General features: G+C 36.3%; 1 protein-coding gene across 1 annotated transcript in view; it reads left to right on the top strand.

Annotated features, from left to right (window-relative positions):
• Positions 1 to 19,103, top strand: part of BAIAP2L1 (BAI1-associated protein 2-like 1) — a 42,291-nt gene that overhangs the window by 2,864 nt on the left and 20,324 nt on the right. Inside the window, exons 2-3 of the mRNA XM_010570237.1 lie at positions 6,668 to 6,743; positions 10,429 to 10,515. Coding sequence (XP_010568539.1) covers positions 6,668 to 6,743; positions 10,429 to 10,515 — 163 coding nt within the window. The remainder of the gene's footprint in view (positions 1 to 6,667; positions 6,744 to 10,428; positions 10,516 to 19,103) is intronic.

The raw sequence follows: 19,103 nt of genomic DNA, 5'->3' as shown, positions 1-19,103 counted from the left end.
ATGCATGATAGGAATGGCACGTGCAAAATGAAGCCTAAGGGTGTGGAAGCCTATGACTAAAGAGGGCCACAGCCTCCCTTTTGCCAAGGAACTGCTGAGAGGTTCACTGGTATGACATTGCCCTGCCCTTGTAACTTACTGCAGTGGTGTGGCATGCTGTTGAGGGGACATTGTATGACCCCCTCACACACAGACTACGTCAGTTGGTAACACCAGGAAAGTTGTTATGTGTTTGTGTGTCACTGCAGCTCATACAGTTTCATTTCATCTGCTGTATATGGGGGAAAACTATTTGGCATCCAGCTATGATACACACAATACGGGGGAAAGGGGACAAAACAGGAAAGTACTGAGTTACAGACATGTCATTCTGTCTGTGTGGTCCAAGGGCTGGGCAGGCAGCTCGCATATTGCTCCTGTGGTTTGAGGTTTCCGGAGCTCTTGATAATAGCATGATAGCTGTAATTCATTGGTGTTGGTAATTGGATTTTAAAGATCTGTTTTTCTGTATTCAAGTAAATCTTACCCAGAAATTCTGATTATCAAACAAAGTGTAATTTAAAAAAAAAAAAAAAAAAACACCAAACAACCACAAAACCCAACCACCAAAACAAACAAACAAAAAAACCCCAAACAACCCCACCTTCGTTTGTTCAATAGAGTGCTGTGTTTTCCTGAGGGGCATGCGTTCTCAACAGGGGCATGTAGAATTATTTTAGTAGGCTATATTGTTTTATCCTGGAAATATATCTGGTAAATTCAGTTTAAAGTCCTAAATTCCATGTTTCTGTATTTTAAAAAGACTTGCTATTAGATTAAACTCCCAGGCTTATTTACCAAAATTAAAATTAACCTATGGTCCTAGCAAATGCTGCAGTAAGGCAGTTGTCTTGTGTCACTGAAATATAAATCTAACTTGGGGGAAGAGGAGCCTTTGGGTGTTTGTGTATGTATAAAGTCCAGTTCTATCTTACTGCATATTATCTCTTTTGACCTTACTTAGTCTGTCCTGAGTCATGTGTTCATAACCTGAAAAAGTTTGTATTTGAAACATGCTGATGGATATGTATAAATGTTTCTCTGAAATAAGAAATGTTCCATCAAGCTGACTAATAATTAGTCATAAGAATTAGTCTTTTTGAATAAACACTGGCATCCTGATCTATTTTTTTCATTCTGTTAAACCTGTTCTAAAACAATATTAAGCTAACTTCCAACTGAGATAGCTTAACATGAGGTGTGTTGAGGGCTTAATTGTGCCCGTCTGAAACCGTATTGTGGATTTAAAAAGCTAAAGGAGGAGATGAAATGCAGTCATGTACAAAATGGTTCAAATACAGCAGAACACAGTATGATTTACTTTCTATAAAGCTTTTCGAATCTTCTCAAGTGGGTTCTCAGACATAGCGTAGCAACACTAAAGACTTTTTCCAAAAACTTAATTTTACTGTTTTCCAAATTGAGGAATAACAATTTAAATTATTAGTAGCTATACGAGGGTTAGCTATGAATAGCTATAGTGATGGTAATACGAGTAACGTTAGACATAAAGATCTACTTTTCTGTGCTAGTTCTATAATTTCAGATTTCTACCCAAATACAGTGTTATCCGCTCCGGCAAAAGTGCCTGCAGGATGTAAACTTGAAACTACAGGGAGTCTATGCATTGTTTAGTTGTATTCATACCTGCTGAGCTATTGTTCTGTGAGGTGTGTCTTTAAGTAAAAAGCAAAGCTGAGCACTTACAGGAAGGCACAATGGCTGTCATTTGTTTTGAAGATTAACGTTGTTTATATGACTGTCAGGAACTGCGGAAGATATAATACCTATACACAACAAGTGGAAATACAAGGCTTGTTCCTCTTCAGTCAGCTCCTTGCTACCAGGCTGGTTAACTCACATTGGTTTCATGTGGTGAAAGGCACATAGCAACTCCTACACCAGATTATATGAGTATTTAATGACTCAAATGACCAGAATAGGTTTCTCGTATGCTTTTTCTTGGAAGGTCGCTTTTGCCAACTCTAAAATTCTCTGCATAAAAAGATGTTTCCAGTTGCCTGTTTTGAAAGTGTTTCCCTTTATTTCCATTCATCCTAAATAATAGAAAGCTGGAGTATCTGATCATGCGCCTCCTCTTCTCTTCTGGTTAATTATTCTGCTCATGAGAGGTAGTGTGTCACTAGAATATAGGACACTGGATTGACAATTAGGAGGGCGGGTGTGTGTCCCTCACTGTACAGGCAAATGATGTGTTGTGAACCACTTTGTCTCTCCCAGGTTTTTTCTTACTTTGTGGCGTCCATTTGGACAGAAGTTTTATTCCCATGTCTTTGTACGTGGCATCCCATGGCAGATAACAAGACTGTGATATTTTCTGAGACTTTTGACAATTTAAAATTAGTGGTTCTCTTGATCAGAAATTCTTCTTTGTTCGTCTGTCTCTACCTTTTTAGAAGTTTTGAGATCTAGCTTTAATGTATGACTTGCAGTTTTGCACTGGTGTTCAGTCCCACTCATTTTCATGACCTTTTCCTTGGACTGCAAGTAAAAGAAGCTGTAAAACTGTAAGACATCATAAGAAAAAACAGCTATACAAATTGATTTCTCAGTGGCTCTTTCCCCCTATAACTTCTGAAGCTGAACAAAATATTACAATCGCTTTAACTGATCTGAAATGTCTTGGAAATATCAAATTTATACCTGATCCTGAAGAGGGAGTTGCCAGTGACAGTCTCTCTTTTTGAAAAAGTGTGCTAGATATTTCTTCCTGGACAGTACTTCAAAGACAGCAACAGTGGTTTAACTGTATAAAAAGAGCACTAGAAGCACGGCCAGGTTTTCATTTGTTTAAGAATCTAGTCTTCAGTAGAAAGAAAAAAATACGTATTATGCTTCTTTCTAATGTTGAAGAGAGGAAAATCATCTAAGAATTATTTCATTAGATCATCTTGGAGACCCAGTGTTGGGGGGAAGCTAAATCTTTTAATTGAACACAAACCCTTAGGAAAGTGGATGAGCCTTGCACAGTGCTGTGAGGATCAGCTAACCATACCCTGGGTTAAACCAAGCAAATTCCAAAGGGGAATTTCCATTGCAAAGGTTTTTGCTGCTTCTCGGGCGTTCACGTCTAGAAACTGGTGCAGACACTTCTGCTAACAATCAACCACTGTGGCAGCGCAAAGGCTGAAAAACTTCCAGAGACTGCTTGGTCTAATGGGGAAAAGATCCATTAGTTGTATGCCTTCCAGCTACTGAAGGCACTGAGCTATAAATTGTTTCTTCATCTTTCCCAGCAGTTTTACATATATGTTGAGCAGATGTTGATGTACTGGAGCTCTTCCTCAGAGTTCTCTGTGTTTCAGTGGACCTGTTGTGTTTCCACAATGTGGTCTGTATCTGCTATACGTGAATACCCGATATATATCAAGTTGTCTAGTGAAAATAAAGAGCTATGGGGTCTGGCTTCAGAGAGGGGAGCTGTCGAGGGCTTTTTTTGTTGGGTTTTGTTCACTACTTCCTAAATGAAAACAACTAATGACAGAGGTGCAATCACTGTTTTCTGTTTGAAATCTGAATTAGAAGATGTCAAGAAAACTGGAATCTTAACCCCTGAATCCTTAAAAGAGTAATTTTAAAAATCAGTATTTCAAGACCAATAATTATTATGTCACCATTAGAATTTGGGGGTAGGTGGCAGTAAGGATTTTACTCTAAGTTTTTGTTGCGAGGAGCAGGGTAAGCAGGGACAGGAACTGTCTTTCGTCTTTCAAGAAAATTATTTCAGTATATGGATGCAATTCAAGGTGACATTGGGATTCTTACCTGCCATGGATACACACAGCTTCAACGTCATGTAGCCCTTTCTTCTCCCCCATATCCTTAGAATACAGGACTCTATCCTAATACAATCCCCTAGTTTACCTGGTTTTTTTTTTTCTTGTGATTCACTGACTCCATATATGCCAAGAGACGTCATCTTTAGTACACTGCCGGGAAGAAATGGCAAGAAGTTGGAATAGGAAGAGATAACTTACCTGTTGGAACAAAAGCCTCACAGTCACACTGCCTCAGATATGGCGACAGCAACAGAGGCACAGCAGCAGCATTTACAGTAGTAAATTAAAGAGTTGGGGTGGGAGGAGGGATGTTCCCAGACACTAGAGCTTGAAAATCCATACTGTTAAGTTGTTAGAATAGCCCTTGGCATTGTTGGCCCGACCTGAAACATGCTCTCCCAAATGATTTCTGGATGTGGTTTGTGAGTTAACACAAATCAAGGGCCTGGGGACAATAGGTAGTTCACCTGCAGTGATCATGTTTGGGTGGGTAAGAGTTTAATGGTATAGACCGGAAAACAATCCCAGTTGCATTTAATTTGTACAAATAAAGGCAGTAGGGGCTAGGTATTGTTGTTCTGTGTCTGCTTTTGATGTCATATATACTATACCAGTATCGGAACCTAACAGTTTTATATCTTTTTTCAATATTTATATTTTTTTACTCAACATGACTGTTAAAAGTATTATTGGTGAAATCTGGAGTTAATTTTTGTCTTCACTTTTTAAATTGACTGGAGTTCAGGTATAGCACTATATTTGAAAAATAATAATAAAATTCTGTCTGAATGACCTTGCCTGAAAATAAGACAAATGTGATAGTATTCCTGCCTTTTCTGGGTCCCTGTATGTACTAAATATAAATATTTTCATTCTGTTAGTAGTATAACAGACAAAAGCTTGATACTATTTCACTTGTCTTGTGTCTTGTATTTCTTGTAAACAGAAAGTGTCTGTTTTGAATTCCTTGAACTTGAAAGTTCTGCTGTGTGAACAGTATCTAGAAAGATGTGAGTTGTGTCATAAAAATAGTAAGAATAACAGAATGGTGTCTTTGGGTATCACATGACCTTCCTCTCATGACAATAAAATTTTACAGAGTAATGTCACAGCTATATCTTTGTTAGGAAGATTCTGGGAAAAGAAGGTCTAGAATCTGCAAAAACTTTTAAGGTTCTCCTCTATGAAAATAGAGGGCTTGTGTTAATTTTATTTTAAAAGAAAAAGCAAATATTCATTACCAAATTGTTCCTGAGACTTAGCAGCTGGTGTTATATGAAATTGTATTTTGTATGGAAGAGAAAAAAGAAAGGATTAGAACACTGTGGTTACTTGACTATTAAATGACCAGGCACATATGGCAAATTCTAGAATACTTGTTCAGCAGTGGTTATTTACATGCGTACAAAGGGAGTTTTGTTAAACAAACATGTCGCATCTTTAATTCAAATAGCGATTCTACCTGAAGAAACCAAGAAGCCGCCAAATAAGTGAAGCTCAGAGGGCTCTTTCAAACTTACTTAGCATTGTTCAGAAGTTAGCTGCAACATCCAATATCTTGGAATACTGCTATTTATGCTACATATATTTGAGACGTCTTAAAGGGCATGATTCTGAGGAGTGAATAACTACTGTGTTTATATCAGCATGTCATCTTTTTTCTTTTTTCAGTGCTCATAACAAGATAAAAGTAATTTTGGAATATTGATCTGTGGGGGAGGAGGGACAGTTACTGTCTTAGACCAGAAAGAGGGAAACTGAAGCTTTCCTATGTGTAGGGACAACTTGAACTTTGTGGGTGATTTTCCTTTTTGGAGCAGGCAAAAGCTTCTTCTCCTCAATTCTTCACCCCCCAACTTCGGGCAAATTCAAATTTGGATTCATAGTTCATGGCTTAACTTATTTTCTATTTTTTGCAAAGACTTGAAACTTTTCTGTTTAATGGTGTAGCTATTTTCTTGCACTGTGAAACTGCCAGTCACAATTTCTACCACTTCATCAGTTTATAGAATTTGCTAGGTATGAGAGTAGTCATGCTTGGAGCTGCTGGATTTCAGATTCTGGTTGTTTCAGCCAATAATTGTATTTAACGGCCAAAGCAGCTGCAGTAGATTTTTTTTTTTAACTCCTTCTATTTAAATAAAGTCATCATTTTCATTTTCTTTCTGAAAGAACTACGACTTTGCACAATAAAAGGCAGCATTTTCAAACAAACAAACAAAAAAAAGCCCAACAAATAAAATCCTAACTGATTTCCCTAAATGCTATCTGTAACTTAGAAAAGATTAATGAAGTGTTTAGTCTTCCCCTAATCAGATATCTGGTAAATTTATTTTCTTGTTTTCCTTTTCCCAGCATTTTTTTTTTTAATTTTTTTTTTTTCAGCGAGGGGCAGGGCAGGGAAGAGCTCAAATCTTGAACCGTTGTCAGAAAGTTCTTGTTATTATCTGACCTTATGAAACAAGTAGTGGATAAATGTTTTTCTCTTATTCTTATTTCACCATCACCTACCATAAAAGAAGGATCTGTACAAGCTTTTATCACATTCTTGACATCTTTTTGTATTATAAACAGCCAGATTCCTTTTTACCCTTATTGAAATAGGGGTTTTTTTTCCAGTTTGTTGATCTTAAGAGCTCAGTTTCTTCTCCCTTCCATCCTTTTCTCTCCTCTTCCAAGTCTTCTATTTTTCATCCATCCACAGACTCTTCAGATGTATGCTGTACCTATGAAACATAAAACTAGATCTAAGTAACACTGAGATAAATACTTTCATCCACTGTTGAATTGCCTTGGCTATAACACAAATTTTGTTTTCTGTTCACTAGAATGTTATGGAACAGTTCAATCCAGGACTGAGGAATTTAATAAATCTGGGGAAGAATTATGAAAAAGCTGTTAATGGTAAGTCTTCCAAATGCAAACTTTAGAAAGAATGTTGAATTTTAATATACATACTGGATATGAGGGTTGTGTATAAGCTTAATTTCCAAGTTGAACTTTGGGTGTGTCTAATTAGGGAAAAAAAAAAAAAAAAGCAAACACCCAAACATTTGTTCCTTCCCCCCCCCCTTTTTTTTTTTTTTTTTTTTTAAAACTGTCCTGCAGAAGTTGCATCCCAAACACTTAGGCACAGAGCTACTGCAAAATAAATTGAACATAAAGTCTAATAACCCACATTAGAATAATAATATAAATGGAAAAAAACCCAAAGTTTTGCAAATTAGATGTTATCTTTTTTTTTTCCCCTGGAAATATCTTCCAAAGATATTTTTTAGATCTGTTCCTGGTCACCTGTACACATCACTACCTAAGTAACCCTGTGGACAGAACAGCTTGAATGAGTAAGACTTGCAGGAGTGGATTATTATTTTTGTTTCTTGTCCATACTAAACCTGAGGATATCTTTTTAATGGAGTCAAAATTGGAATAAATAAATTTGAATCTAAAGACCCAGCCTCTCAAACTTTTTATAATGTGGTGGCTTACTTCCATTATTGACTTCACAGGAACTATCTATCTAAGAATGGGTTTCCAAGACTGGGCTCTAGATTCCCAAAGCTTATATTGTCAGACCTGCTAGAGCTTGCTCCGTTTCACCTATGCAGACCTGTTGAGCTGCTTGATACCATATTAAAGCAATGTAAAATCTCTCTAATTTCGCTTTGTTCAAGTCTGTGGCATGTCTTTCTCCTACCTGTAATCTAGTACTCTGAGAAATGTGATACTGCAGAAGTAGTGCATAGCCAAATAGACATTGAAATCTCTCTTCATGCAAATTTTAGACCAGGCTGGAGAAAAAGATAAAACCAAACCCTGCTGGAGATGAACATAGGGAATTGTTGACTTATTTGCAGTAATGCCTAACCTGATGGATTAACGTTGTAGTTACCTAATACCTAACCTAAGGGATTATAGGTAGTACCAGAAGTAATAACAAGTGTTTTCATGTTTGGTTGAAAGATTTTTATACCAGTTTCTGAGAGTTCTGCTTTTCACAAACTTTACTGTTGATACATTATATTATGCCTCTTTTAATTCAATTTGTCATCAGCAATTCACAATATAACTGCACAGCAGCGCCGGAGAGGCTGATAGGCGTTGTATTCAAGCACGTTTGCCTTTTAAGACTGGCTGATAAAGCATATCTAGTGTGAATGCTTAATTTCAAATGAATAAATGTTTACAACGTTGCAACAACTGTTGAGAAACTACCTTAAAGTCATCTTTGGACTCTGATAAATTGTTAATCTTTTCTCTATAAATTCTGAGTTGTATAAATAGATGTGTAACAAGGAGTAAATACTCTGTTGCTAAACAAATACTTTGCAGCTTTCCAAACAAGTCAGAGTAGACTGACAAAGAACATAAACTATCATTAGTTCTTGTGAGTTTTATAACGTATTCTTATACATTTTGAGGATAAAAGGTCAAAACTCCTTTTCTGCAGAAGTAGTTTACTAGCCATAGTACTGGTGAAGAGACTATACAAGTGGAGTTCTTGATTTTAGCTTGGTTAGCACAGATGAAATTGCACATTTTCTTCCTTTTTGTTTAGTGCCTGTATTAGGATAAAAGATTGACTTGGGGGGGTATCTTGAGAAAACATTAGATAGGAAGAGTTGGCATGGCAGAAGATCTTTGTGTATGGGTGGCATACTGCTCCATCAGTAGCACCAGTATAATTTTGTGCAGAAAGTTTGACTATAGAGCACCTATGAGATGCTGCTTAGACAGAAATTACTCTTGTGTAATGCAACAGAGCCTCAAAAAGAATCTTTGTTTCATTTGGAAGAGTTTCAGGCTTCTCAGTGAATACACTGTTAGGTAACCAAAGATGTCACCTTTGCTAGTAAAAACTGTAAAATACAGACCTAAAATACTATAATTGGCAATTGCCAATTATATTCCTCTCAGAAAAAAGTATTCTAAAGTCAACAGTGAGAGTCTGCTTAGCTTCCACTTTAGGTTAAAAATGTACTAATACAAAAAATTATGAAAATCTTACTTCAGTAAGTATTTTTCCCTGCCTTTCAATAAAAGCTTGCTAGTTTGTTTGGTTTGAGTTTGGGTGTTTTTTTTTTGTGGTGTGCAGATCAGTTCTAGATACTGTGAGGATACAAGGCAACCACTGTAGATCTACTACATACGTCAAATGTTTCTCACTGCTGGCCTCCCTGCAGTTTGAATCTTGATGTTTCTGCGTTCATTCTAGCAAAACTGGCTTTGCTGTTTAAATCGGCTATAACCAGGAAATGATTAACTGAGAATAACTGACACCTCAGTGATATATATTAAGAGCTTATTGGTTCCTGTAAAACTGGATTTGAACTATAAACAATAAAAGGGGGGGAACTGTCCGGGGGGGGGGGGCGGGCAGGGGAAAGATAAGATACCAAGGGTTAATTGGGGCCGGTCTTTTTTGGTTGGGAATGTTAAACTTTCAGGCTTCTTCCTAAACTGTATATGTGCCTGTTGCCTGAGATTTTTATTGCTTAAAGTACTTGGAATACAGATTTCTCTGCCATCCTGAGTTCAGTGACGAAGATAAAAGTAGGCATTTTCCTGGAGTGTCAAAATAACTCTGTGCAGAAATTGTACATATCAATGCTAATTTTCCATGTGTGTCTAAGAAACCAGAGATCTTCCAACATTTAAGCTCACTAAGTTGTTGAACAATAATTTATAATAATCTCAGGAACATTGATGAGATGTTGAAAATTTGAGAAAAGCATGCCAAATGGGTTATCTCCATAACCTGAACATCATCTTTCAGAGACTTGATTCTTGAAGTTTTAGCATTTAAGGCCTAAAATTTCCTTAAAGTGGAAAAGTTGGTGTTTGTATGTAGAATCCTCAGATTTCATTGTATTGTTCTGAAAAGAAATCATATTTGTAATTGCAGTATACGATGACTGTACAGTGTTATCCGTAATGGTAATTTTTAGGAGTGGTTGTATCAGATGTATTAAGCCTTTCACATTTCACTTTTCTTTTAAATATATCCCACCTGGCGAACTGTATTTCATCATAGTTTTTTTTGAAGTGAGTTACTCTCTCAGCCAACTTAAACAGTAAGTGATGATTTGCTTTTGAAGGGCTCCATGTCTCCTTGTTGCAATTGTAGGTCCATTGTCTCATGGCCAGTAGCCATTTCTCAGATCAGTGGTCTGGCTGGCCAATACGGGGCAGAGACCTTGGCATTTTGAGTATCTTTGGGATTGCATTTTGCTTTTTTCCAACAGTTTTATCTGTACCAAGGAATTTTGTTATGTCCTGACCAATGGCTTATGGCTAAACCTACCCACTGGACACTCATTGCTCCTGGATATGCATGAAAGTTGGAACTGAATAACAGGCTGAAACTTCAGTAATATATTCTGCTGTTCTATCTTTGTTACCTGGTTTCACAAATCAGCAGGTAGCACAGGGACTTGTGTAACTTTCTCTGATAGCAGAATTTCCTTATTGCCATATACCCCTTCTTCCTTACTATGTGCCCTAGATTACAGGATTTCATAGGATAATAGATTAATGAAAATGGAAAATACTTTGATTTTTTTTAACAACTTTTTTTCTTTCCCCCCAGCTATGGTAGTGGCTGGAAGAGCATATTATGATAGTCTTGCAAAGATTGGGGATATATCAGCTGATTCTCCCGTTTCTAAAGAACTAGGTAAGTGAAATCTCAGTTTTAAAAATTACTTCAAAATATAAACTTTATTTTTGTTTTCCTGCTGGCAGTTCGCAGAACTAATATGAAGTAGAGAAGGATCGGGGAAAAAGTGCGTTTTACTCTTAAATAACACATAAGTGGAAGGAATTAGATTCCTTTAAGGTCTATTATTTTTTAAGACACTTTTGTGAATATATTTCTGCCTATGCATCCAAAAGCATGTATTTTATTTTTTTAAGATCACATAATTCTATGATAAATAGATATGGAAAAATGTGTAGCTTGATTTTTTTTTTTAGTACAGAGATGAATGTTGAAATATTTCTGCAACAGAATATTGGTATGAGGAGTCCTAGCGTATGACAGCAGTTCTAAACTAAAACAATATTCTGGATGAGTTCCACTGTGAAGAGTTTAGTTCTACTTCAGTATTTTTGATCAAGTATATCACTAAAAGTTTGCAGATGCATTATTTTCCAGTTGAGCTTTTGAAAGAGAAATTGTAGAGTCAAAGATGTAGTACATTTACATTAATGTAAAATTAATCCAAGTTCTGTACTTTTCTGAAAATAATTTGTGAATTTTTGAAAGATTGTCATCAGTACTTCATTTTGTATTCCTTTGGCTGGCATTGAAATGATACTGCTCAATCTACAAAAGTGAAGTTGGCATCAATCAAAGTATTTGTAACATTTCTGACAAAAGATTCCAATATCACTACAAAACAAAGAAGCAGGAACTATACTGTAAATAGGAAACCTTTGTTTAAAGCCTTTATTTGCTTTTTGACAAAAATAACTTGATAAAGTGTCTTGTCTCTGAACTTTTGATTATGGGCAATGTAGGACTTTTTCAGTGATGTAACATGCATCTGCTCCTGTAACTCACAATAGTATGTTAATTCGGCTGATTAAAAAGGATGGTTTTAGTAAATGTGTTCTTAATGATTCTACTGAAGCAGAATTGAGGGCAAATATTCTTCTTGAATGGTGGCCACTGGTTTCTATGTGCCTGCATACATTTTTGATTTGTTCTGAAACCACTTTTGTGTGAGTGTTAACATTCTCTGTTGAAAGTTGGGAGCGGCAGAACAGCAAACAGTACAAAGCAAACAGTCCTAATGTAGTTGCTTTCTGTATTTGCTTTGCAGGTTGTTTACAGAAAGCAGAGTTGCTGGTTTCAAACTATAGAACAAAAGTATGAGAAAGTTGAAAGTAATAACCATACAGAGTCTTATAAAAATATCAACAAATGCATAATTACAATTTTTGCAATCGAGCAGTTGGTCAAATGCATGGAAGTAATCTATTTATTGAACTTTGTATGACTGTGGGATATTGTCTGCTTGTTTGCAGATATTGTCATTGGGTAGTCTTGAGCTGAATTCTGAAAATAACTGGTTTTTCCTATTATTGGGGACAATACAGAATTGTGATTGAAAATATAATTTTGTTTAACTATAAATTCTTCCCTGCAATTATAAACTTTTTTCTAGATATACTGTATTGAGAAAACATGGCCTTCTTCAGGGTCAGGCTTCTAACACTGCTTTCTGTTCATCTTCTACTTAAACCGTTACTGTAGAAAAATTTTTCTTCTTGAGGAAAACAGCAACTCTGGATTTCTTCCAGCATAACTCTGATAGATACTTAATTTAGAGATAAGGAAAGTCAATGAACATTGGAAAAGGCAGGATAATGTGGTTAGGAGTCCGAGAGAGATCATTTGCATTTTCTTGAAAAAGTCTTAATAGTTCTGAAGCTGGGCTACAATACTGAACTATTCAGCAAAGTAATATGATACACCCCAGATGCCTCTAAAAGTATCTTTGCTTAAAAAGGGGGGAAAAAAAAAGATAAATACTGCACCTTTTAGTATTTTTAAAATACTAAGAAGCATGTTGAGCAGTATCAGATGTGTAAAGACTAGATCAAATTTTGCTGTGATTTTTTGCTTGTTTGTGGACCCTATTAACCTTAGTGGAGTTACCATAGGTGCAGCCCACTGTGGAATTGTCTCTTCTGTGAGTTCCTTTAGACTTGCCAAAAGACATGTTATTGACCACTAACAGCTCTGTCATGCATAATACTGATGTAATCTTTGCCAAGAAAGAGGTCAGTAGTCACCAGTTAAGTTTTGTGATATGCTTGTGAACTGCTTTTCTGGAATGTATTCTCCTGAGCATCAAGTAAGCTGACACACTAGCTTGTTTTATAAGAGCAACAGTCTAAAGACTGGCAAAGAAGCAGAGAGGAGCAAGTTCCAGAATTTTCTGTGTGCGTGTTATCTGGAATATTTCTGTAACTTTTTACTTTTCTCTTGCTTAATATTATATTATAAGGCCTCTTCCTGTATCCTGTATTAACTGAAATAAATAGCAACATTCCCACAGATGTCAGTAGTAGATCATTACATTTTTTTAATACTTAAGATGTTATTCTGACTCTTCACAATGAACTACATAAACCAACAATGGCCAAGTTCTAAATGGTTTTGGAGTGCCTTAATATTAAGAGCACCACTTGAGGTACTACAGTGGTCTGGATTTCTAGTGTTCAGGTCTTTGGACAACAAGAAAATGTAAATGTGTTTATTTGAGTAATAAAAAATTGAAACATCCAATGTAAAAATTTAAACTAATCTTGAAACTGACCTGTTTAAAAACAAACAAGCCCCTCCCCTCCATGGCTTACCAATTTAACCACAGTCAGGACAGTTGGCTCATAAGCCATCCATAGATGGCAAGACTTCATAGGAGTCAGAAATCCCTGGTGCTTTTTTTTTTACCTCATTGTATCATCTACAGCAGAAATGAAGGGAAAGCATATCTGCCAATTAATTATGTTTGATTCGTCTTAAACGTACATGCCTCCTCCATTAGCTTTGTGTTTCATCCATTAGCCTTTAGGTACTTCTTGGCTGTAAAAGAAGGTGTTAAAACAAGATTCCTCCCTTTTCCCCTTTCTCCGATAGTTACATATAAAGCTGTAACTTTTGCAGGCACAGTTCATATTAAAATCAGTTTTCTGAATAATGAACAGGGGAATGAGGCAGGAACCAAGGTTTCAGGTGCTTCCTGTAGCAACTTCACCGTTAGTAGTGGCAGATGAAAAATTATGTATTACTCTAAATTCAGTCATGTTGCATTAAACTTCTTGCACATAATTATGAAAGGACTACAAGGCTCAGATGGCTAAAATGCAATATTCTTTAGAATTCATGGAGAATCTTTACTTGAATATTGCACTGAGTCATTTTACAGTTCAAACCCAAACCTGCTGGGTGACGTAGAGCATATTTACTGCCAAGTCTGATGTAAAGATTTGTATCAAAAACACAGTCAATCCTTCCTTCTCATAAGGAAACACAGAACATGGTCTTCCTGTAATAACGACACTAAAATGGATACCAACCCCAAAGCAGGGTAGAAACAGAAATGGAAAAGAAATAGGGAAAAAAAAAATTAAGTAGAGGTTAAAATGCATAGAGGTTGGAGAAGTAGTGGGGAAAAAAATCAAGTAAAAATGTCAGAAAATGCTCTCTTCTATCAAATGAGATTGGAGCAGAAGACGGAAACAAGAGAATGAAATGGAAAATTGGATATTCCAGCCGATTCAGAGCTTTTGTACTACATATCTGTATCTTTCAAGTCTGATTGAAGCTCTCTATATTACTTTAATACAGAATAACTTAATATGAGTAAGTTAAGGAAGTAGAAGAATATACTGCCTTCATAATACAAACCTTATGAATAAGGGATAAGTTGATGTAGGTCAACATTCTTTCTAATTTTTTACTTCCCTAAATTTCTAAGCTTGTAGTCCCTCAGACTTGGCTACACGAGTATTTAGGAACATAAGCTGAATTTATGTAGTTTGGGTTATTCTGCAATATGGAATTTGCATACCTTTCTTTTCTAGGCACCTTTTGGAAATCCCACTAGGTAGAAAAGATAAGAAACAAGAAACTGCACATTTTAAAATGTTAAGATTTCAAACTATTCAAATTTAAGCATACCACATCACAATAAAATTTGGGGTTTCAATAATGCACTAAAAATAATTTAATGTAGATACTATACCACTGATACAGTGTTAAAACAGTAACTTTCATGATGTGTTGCTCATCTTTTTTTGTCTTGCCCAAAATATGAGTTTATGAGGCTTTGTTTTAATAATTTTTAATGCTTATAATTTTAAAACTCTCTCCTAGTAACACAGGCTGTCTTTGTAGCCTTCACTTGCTCAAGGAATCAGGAAGTTATTTCCTGCTCGCTCACTGAACACTACTTCTCACGTCTTCCCAACCATCCTCTTTAGCACCTGTCAGTTATTGTAGCTACAACTCATTTATTGTATTGTGGGTGTAAAGTCCCAATTTGTTTGTTGTGTGGCAACTGTATCTATAGCAGTCGCCCACAATTAAATTATGGGTCTGTACCTAAAGCTTATTGCTCAAGAACTAGTAAGTGTAAATTATTCATTGCTTGTCAAAATATAAAAAGCCAAATTGTAAGAAAAATATTACATGGTGTGGTCTTGACCAATTGAACTAAGTTGCAGAAGTTCAGCATGTTAAAAGGAAAACAGAGGAGACAAAGTCTCTTCCCTAATCTAACCAAGACTGATATTTAAAGATTACTCTTATAGGCTTTTTTTCATAGTCTCATTCTGTTAAAACTTATCTGGAAACAAGTATGCAAAAGCTTATGCTCATCTACAGTCTGAAATGTAAGACTATGGAAGAAATTGGGTTCTTCTCAGGAGAAATATTCTGGTTAAAAACCCCTATGGGTAATCTAGAGAAGCAAATATTGGACTAAAAGATTGCTCTGTTGTGGTAGTCACAAGACAGGGAGAAGTGGGGAGACAAAACCTGAAAACTCCTAATGGTGTGCGTAGTAATTGGAATTCTTGCCTGACAGAGGATGAGCCCTGAACAAAAGAGAGGACTGTGCTTTGGGTCTAAAAGACAGTATTTGAACGTATTCACAAAATGGAGGTTTGCTCATAAAGTGGTGTAATTTTAAAGGTCTCCACAACTTTGTCATGCTTTGTAAAATACAAAATTTCAATTGTGAATTGATATAGTAATACACATGGTATTATAGTAATCACAGTAATACTATGATGTGGATAACTGGGGGCAGCAGTTCTCTATGTGCACTTTTTTTTTTTTTTTTTTTTTTTTGAGGGCCCTTATACTTCTCTGCAGTTAGCCAAATGCCTATAGTTACTGGGGTAACTGCATATTGGTTTGAGAGTCAAGGTTGATAAACCATTGGTCAGTTAAGAGAATAAGCTAATGATTAGTGAATAGGCCTGCAATTTATCCAATAGTTGCCATTTCTTATGAATCTGGATGAGTAAGCTAGTAAGTTAGAGCTCTTGAGTAGCATCTAACAGAATCACAGACAGCCTTTGGTAACTGTTTTCTAGCTTTTATTTAAAGCAGACTAACAATTTGATAATAATGTAAATTTAATACCAATTAGTAGTGTGACGTTCAATCTATATAAAGTTCTGATTTTTTTTTTCAGTGATAACCACTTCATTTTACATTTGCAACTAAGAGAAACCGTGTGGACTTTTCTCTCTTTCCTCATTTCTATTTGCAGAAATGAGAGATTTTCTGTATCAGAAACTGTGAGCTTTGTGGCCAAGTCATATAGAAAAATTTTTGGAACTGAATTGGAAAAATTCTTATTTTGCAAAAAAGAACATATCTCTTTGCTGAAAAAATTCTAATCAGACTGTAATGTAAGGCAATACTGTCTTTTTAAAATGCTGTCTTGCACATATTTGTCATTCAAAACTGTCTGTTTCCTTCCTGATTAATAAGCAAAATTGCCACTTGAGCAGGTACTTTTCAAAGCTATAGCTCTCTGTTGCTACTTCTGTGATGCAGCACTTCAGTGTCACTCTCACTGTTGAGAAAGCCAAGCAGAAAAAGAGAAAATTCCATCATTTACGAAAAATGTAGCTAGTTGCACTTCCAATTAAAAGGGGTGTGGGGGGTGGCAGAGTTGTTGGCTTATGTTAGCATATAAATTGACCCTTTCGGCTGGAATCACTCCTATTTCACCTGTCTTAGAAAGATGACATGTAGCACCCTTCCCTTCATTGGCTAATTTAAACTAAAAAGCTCTGTCATCTTGTCCCATTTTACTTACTGCGTCAGTGTTGTCTCTTCTATAGTATAAATGTTCTGCTTTTGGAATAGATTATGTTGGAGAGAAAGGCAAGTGAACTGTGCCAGCAACTACAGAACCCCTTTAGCACCTCATCTGGTGGAAACTTCTGGGAAACTAGCTTAGAGGCTGCAGTTTAAGTAGTTAGCGTATCCGGCCAGCTTTTCCTATGGAGCATTAATAAAACACTCTTCTTCTATATTTATAATGAAATTGCATTGGAAGAAGCCACTCCATTCTTTTCTTATAAAGGAGAGTGCACAGAGAGCTATCTTGAAAAGGAAATACTAAGTAGTCGTGTTTTTTCAGGAGTGAGGTTTCGTATCTTCTAATTTTACAATAACACCTGGGGCTTGTGCTATATAGACCTCCAGTCACCTATAAGAAAGATGGAAGGAGATGAGCCAGCCTTTCTAGATACTTCTTTTCTAGAAAGAAAAACTTAAGTCTTAGATTCTTAAATATGAAAAACTTAACTCCACATCTAATAATTTGCCTGACCATCTATTGCAGAGCTATTGGAAGCTGTATATATTCACTGATTAGTAAATCAATTTAACTACTCAGTTATTCATAAGCATGTGCCCTGCCAATGGCCTGGCAAAAAGCTCCTGCAAGTCAATATTCATCAACGGTGGAGAATACTTGGCACTGTGCTATTAATAAACCAAAAGAAAGGCAAGAGAAACCTGTTACCATGTTGATATCCAGAACCATAATTAACAAATAAACAAAAATTACAAAGCAGTAAATAATCAGTGAAGAAGGCTGCTGCAAAACATGTCCTGGACAGTGAGTGATTAGGTGGCATCACACAATGAAGCTGAACAGTCGTTAGCTTAAGATCTTTTGGTGGTTGTTGTTTTTAAGTTCTATAATCTTTCCCTGCTTGATTCTACCAAGAAATGGAGTGAACAAGAGGTGGGTTTGCTATTAAACACAAAGAATGTAAATGCTTAAAAACGGACACTGCAGCTTGTTTTTATAGGACTACCCCCAAAAAGTTTGTTCTGTATACAATTATGTTGTTGTAACTTCTGTTACGAAGGCTTCCAGATAAGGTGCAAATTTTCTGGTTCCAGAAATGGCTGAAGTGAGGAAGAGAATATGAAAATACACAAGGCTTTTGGGGAACAATTGCAGTAGCACCAGGGGAAGAAAAGACAGATATTGATATGACTTTAGTGATATTTTTCCAGTTATTTTTTTGCAGATTAAATTCTAGATAATTGGTCATATTTCTCAGTCAATATCAGTATTTATTCTTTTTTTTTTCTTCCTCACAGCAACCAGTAAACTGAAGCTGAATATCCTGATTTTAGTGATAAGATATGGGTATAACACTCTTACAGTATATAGCCCTGAATTTCTCAGGGTGGTTAACTTAAAAATTCATAGGTGGTACTGGCAGTGCTGTTCCTTGTGATGCATCATTATAGTGTTACAGCTATGACACCAGTGCATGTGTCTTTGCACCTGCTACTGTAAGCACACCTACTTGTGTACAATGACTCTGGAGTTTAGCACAGAACATCCATAATGATACATGTGACTACACCCTTGAGGGAAAAATCAGATATTCAAAACACCTACAGTGAGTGTGTACTCGATATCTTCATGCTATGCCTCAAAGGCCTGAGAAAATAGCAAAAATACTATGAAGGGCATCCTTAAAGATTTTCTGACTATATCGAAACAGTTAAATTTCACATGAGTCTCATAGGTAGCGAAGAAATCTTTCATCTTGCAGTGGAAATCCTGGAAAGTACGCGCTGAACTTCACCTGTGGTGTACATGCAGTGTTTTCTAGATTGTAGGTAGTGCCTGTCTAGAAAAGAGTCGTTTGGAAGTGAGAGAACTGGCATTCTGTGTGCACGGCAAGTGTGTGTTCCCCAGCAGTTCTTTCAACTTACCCAAACATAGTACAATCGCAAGGTGCTGGGGCTAGTATAACAGGCAGGAGGCCGTTCTCTCTCAGCTGATGCTTAGCAATCATAGTTTTTCTTCACCACCACCCCCAGATATGTTTGTTGGCAAAGAAATAAGCCTGAGAGCCTGTGTAGAGAAAATATACTTAGTTGTCTTCTCTGAGAGAAACTGATGGAAAACGGAAAGTAAATGACAACATTGCAAAGAAAATGACATCATATATATAACTAGCTTGTAAATCCTTTAACCAAAGGTCTAACTATATTTTGTATGTACAGTCAGCTCTTCCTGATGTATTATTTCTAAACAAAAAAAATACATTATCAGTTGTAGATGTCATTAACGTTCCTAAGGTGGGGGGAACCAAAACTAGTTGTCTTGGACTTCTGAGAAAGACTCTTCTCAAAACTTTCAGCTCAATTTGGGTGTGAAGTTTTTTTGGGGGGGGGGGGGGGGGGGGGGATGCATG

The sequence above is a fragment of the Haliaeetus leucocephalus genome, unplaced genomic scaffold (genome assembly GCF_000737465.1).
Source record: "Haliaeetus leucocephalus isolate CR32 unplaced genomic scaffold, Haliaeetus_leucocephalus-4.0 Scaffold295, whole genome shotgun sequence".
Lineage (NCBI taxonomy): Eukaryota > Metazoa > Chordata > Aves > Accipitriformes > Accipitridae > Haliaeetus > Haliaeetus leucocephalus.
The sequence above is the reverse complement of the archived record's forward strand: the minus strand, read 5'-3'. Positions and strand labels throughout refer to the sequence as shown.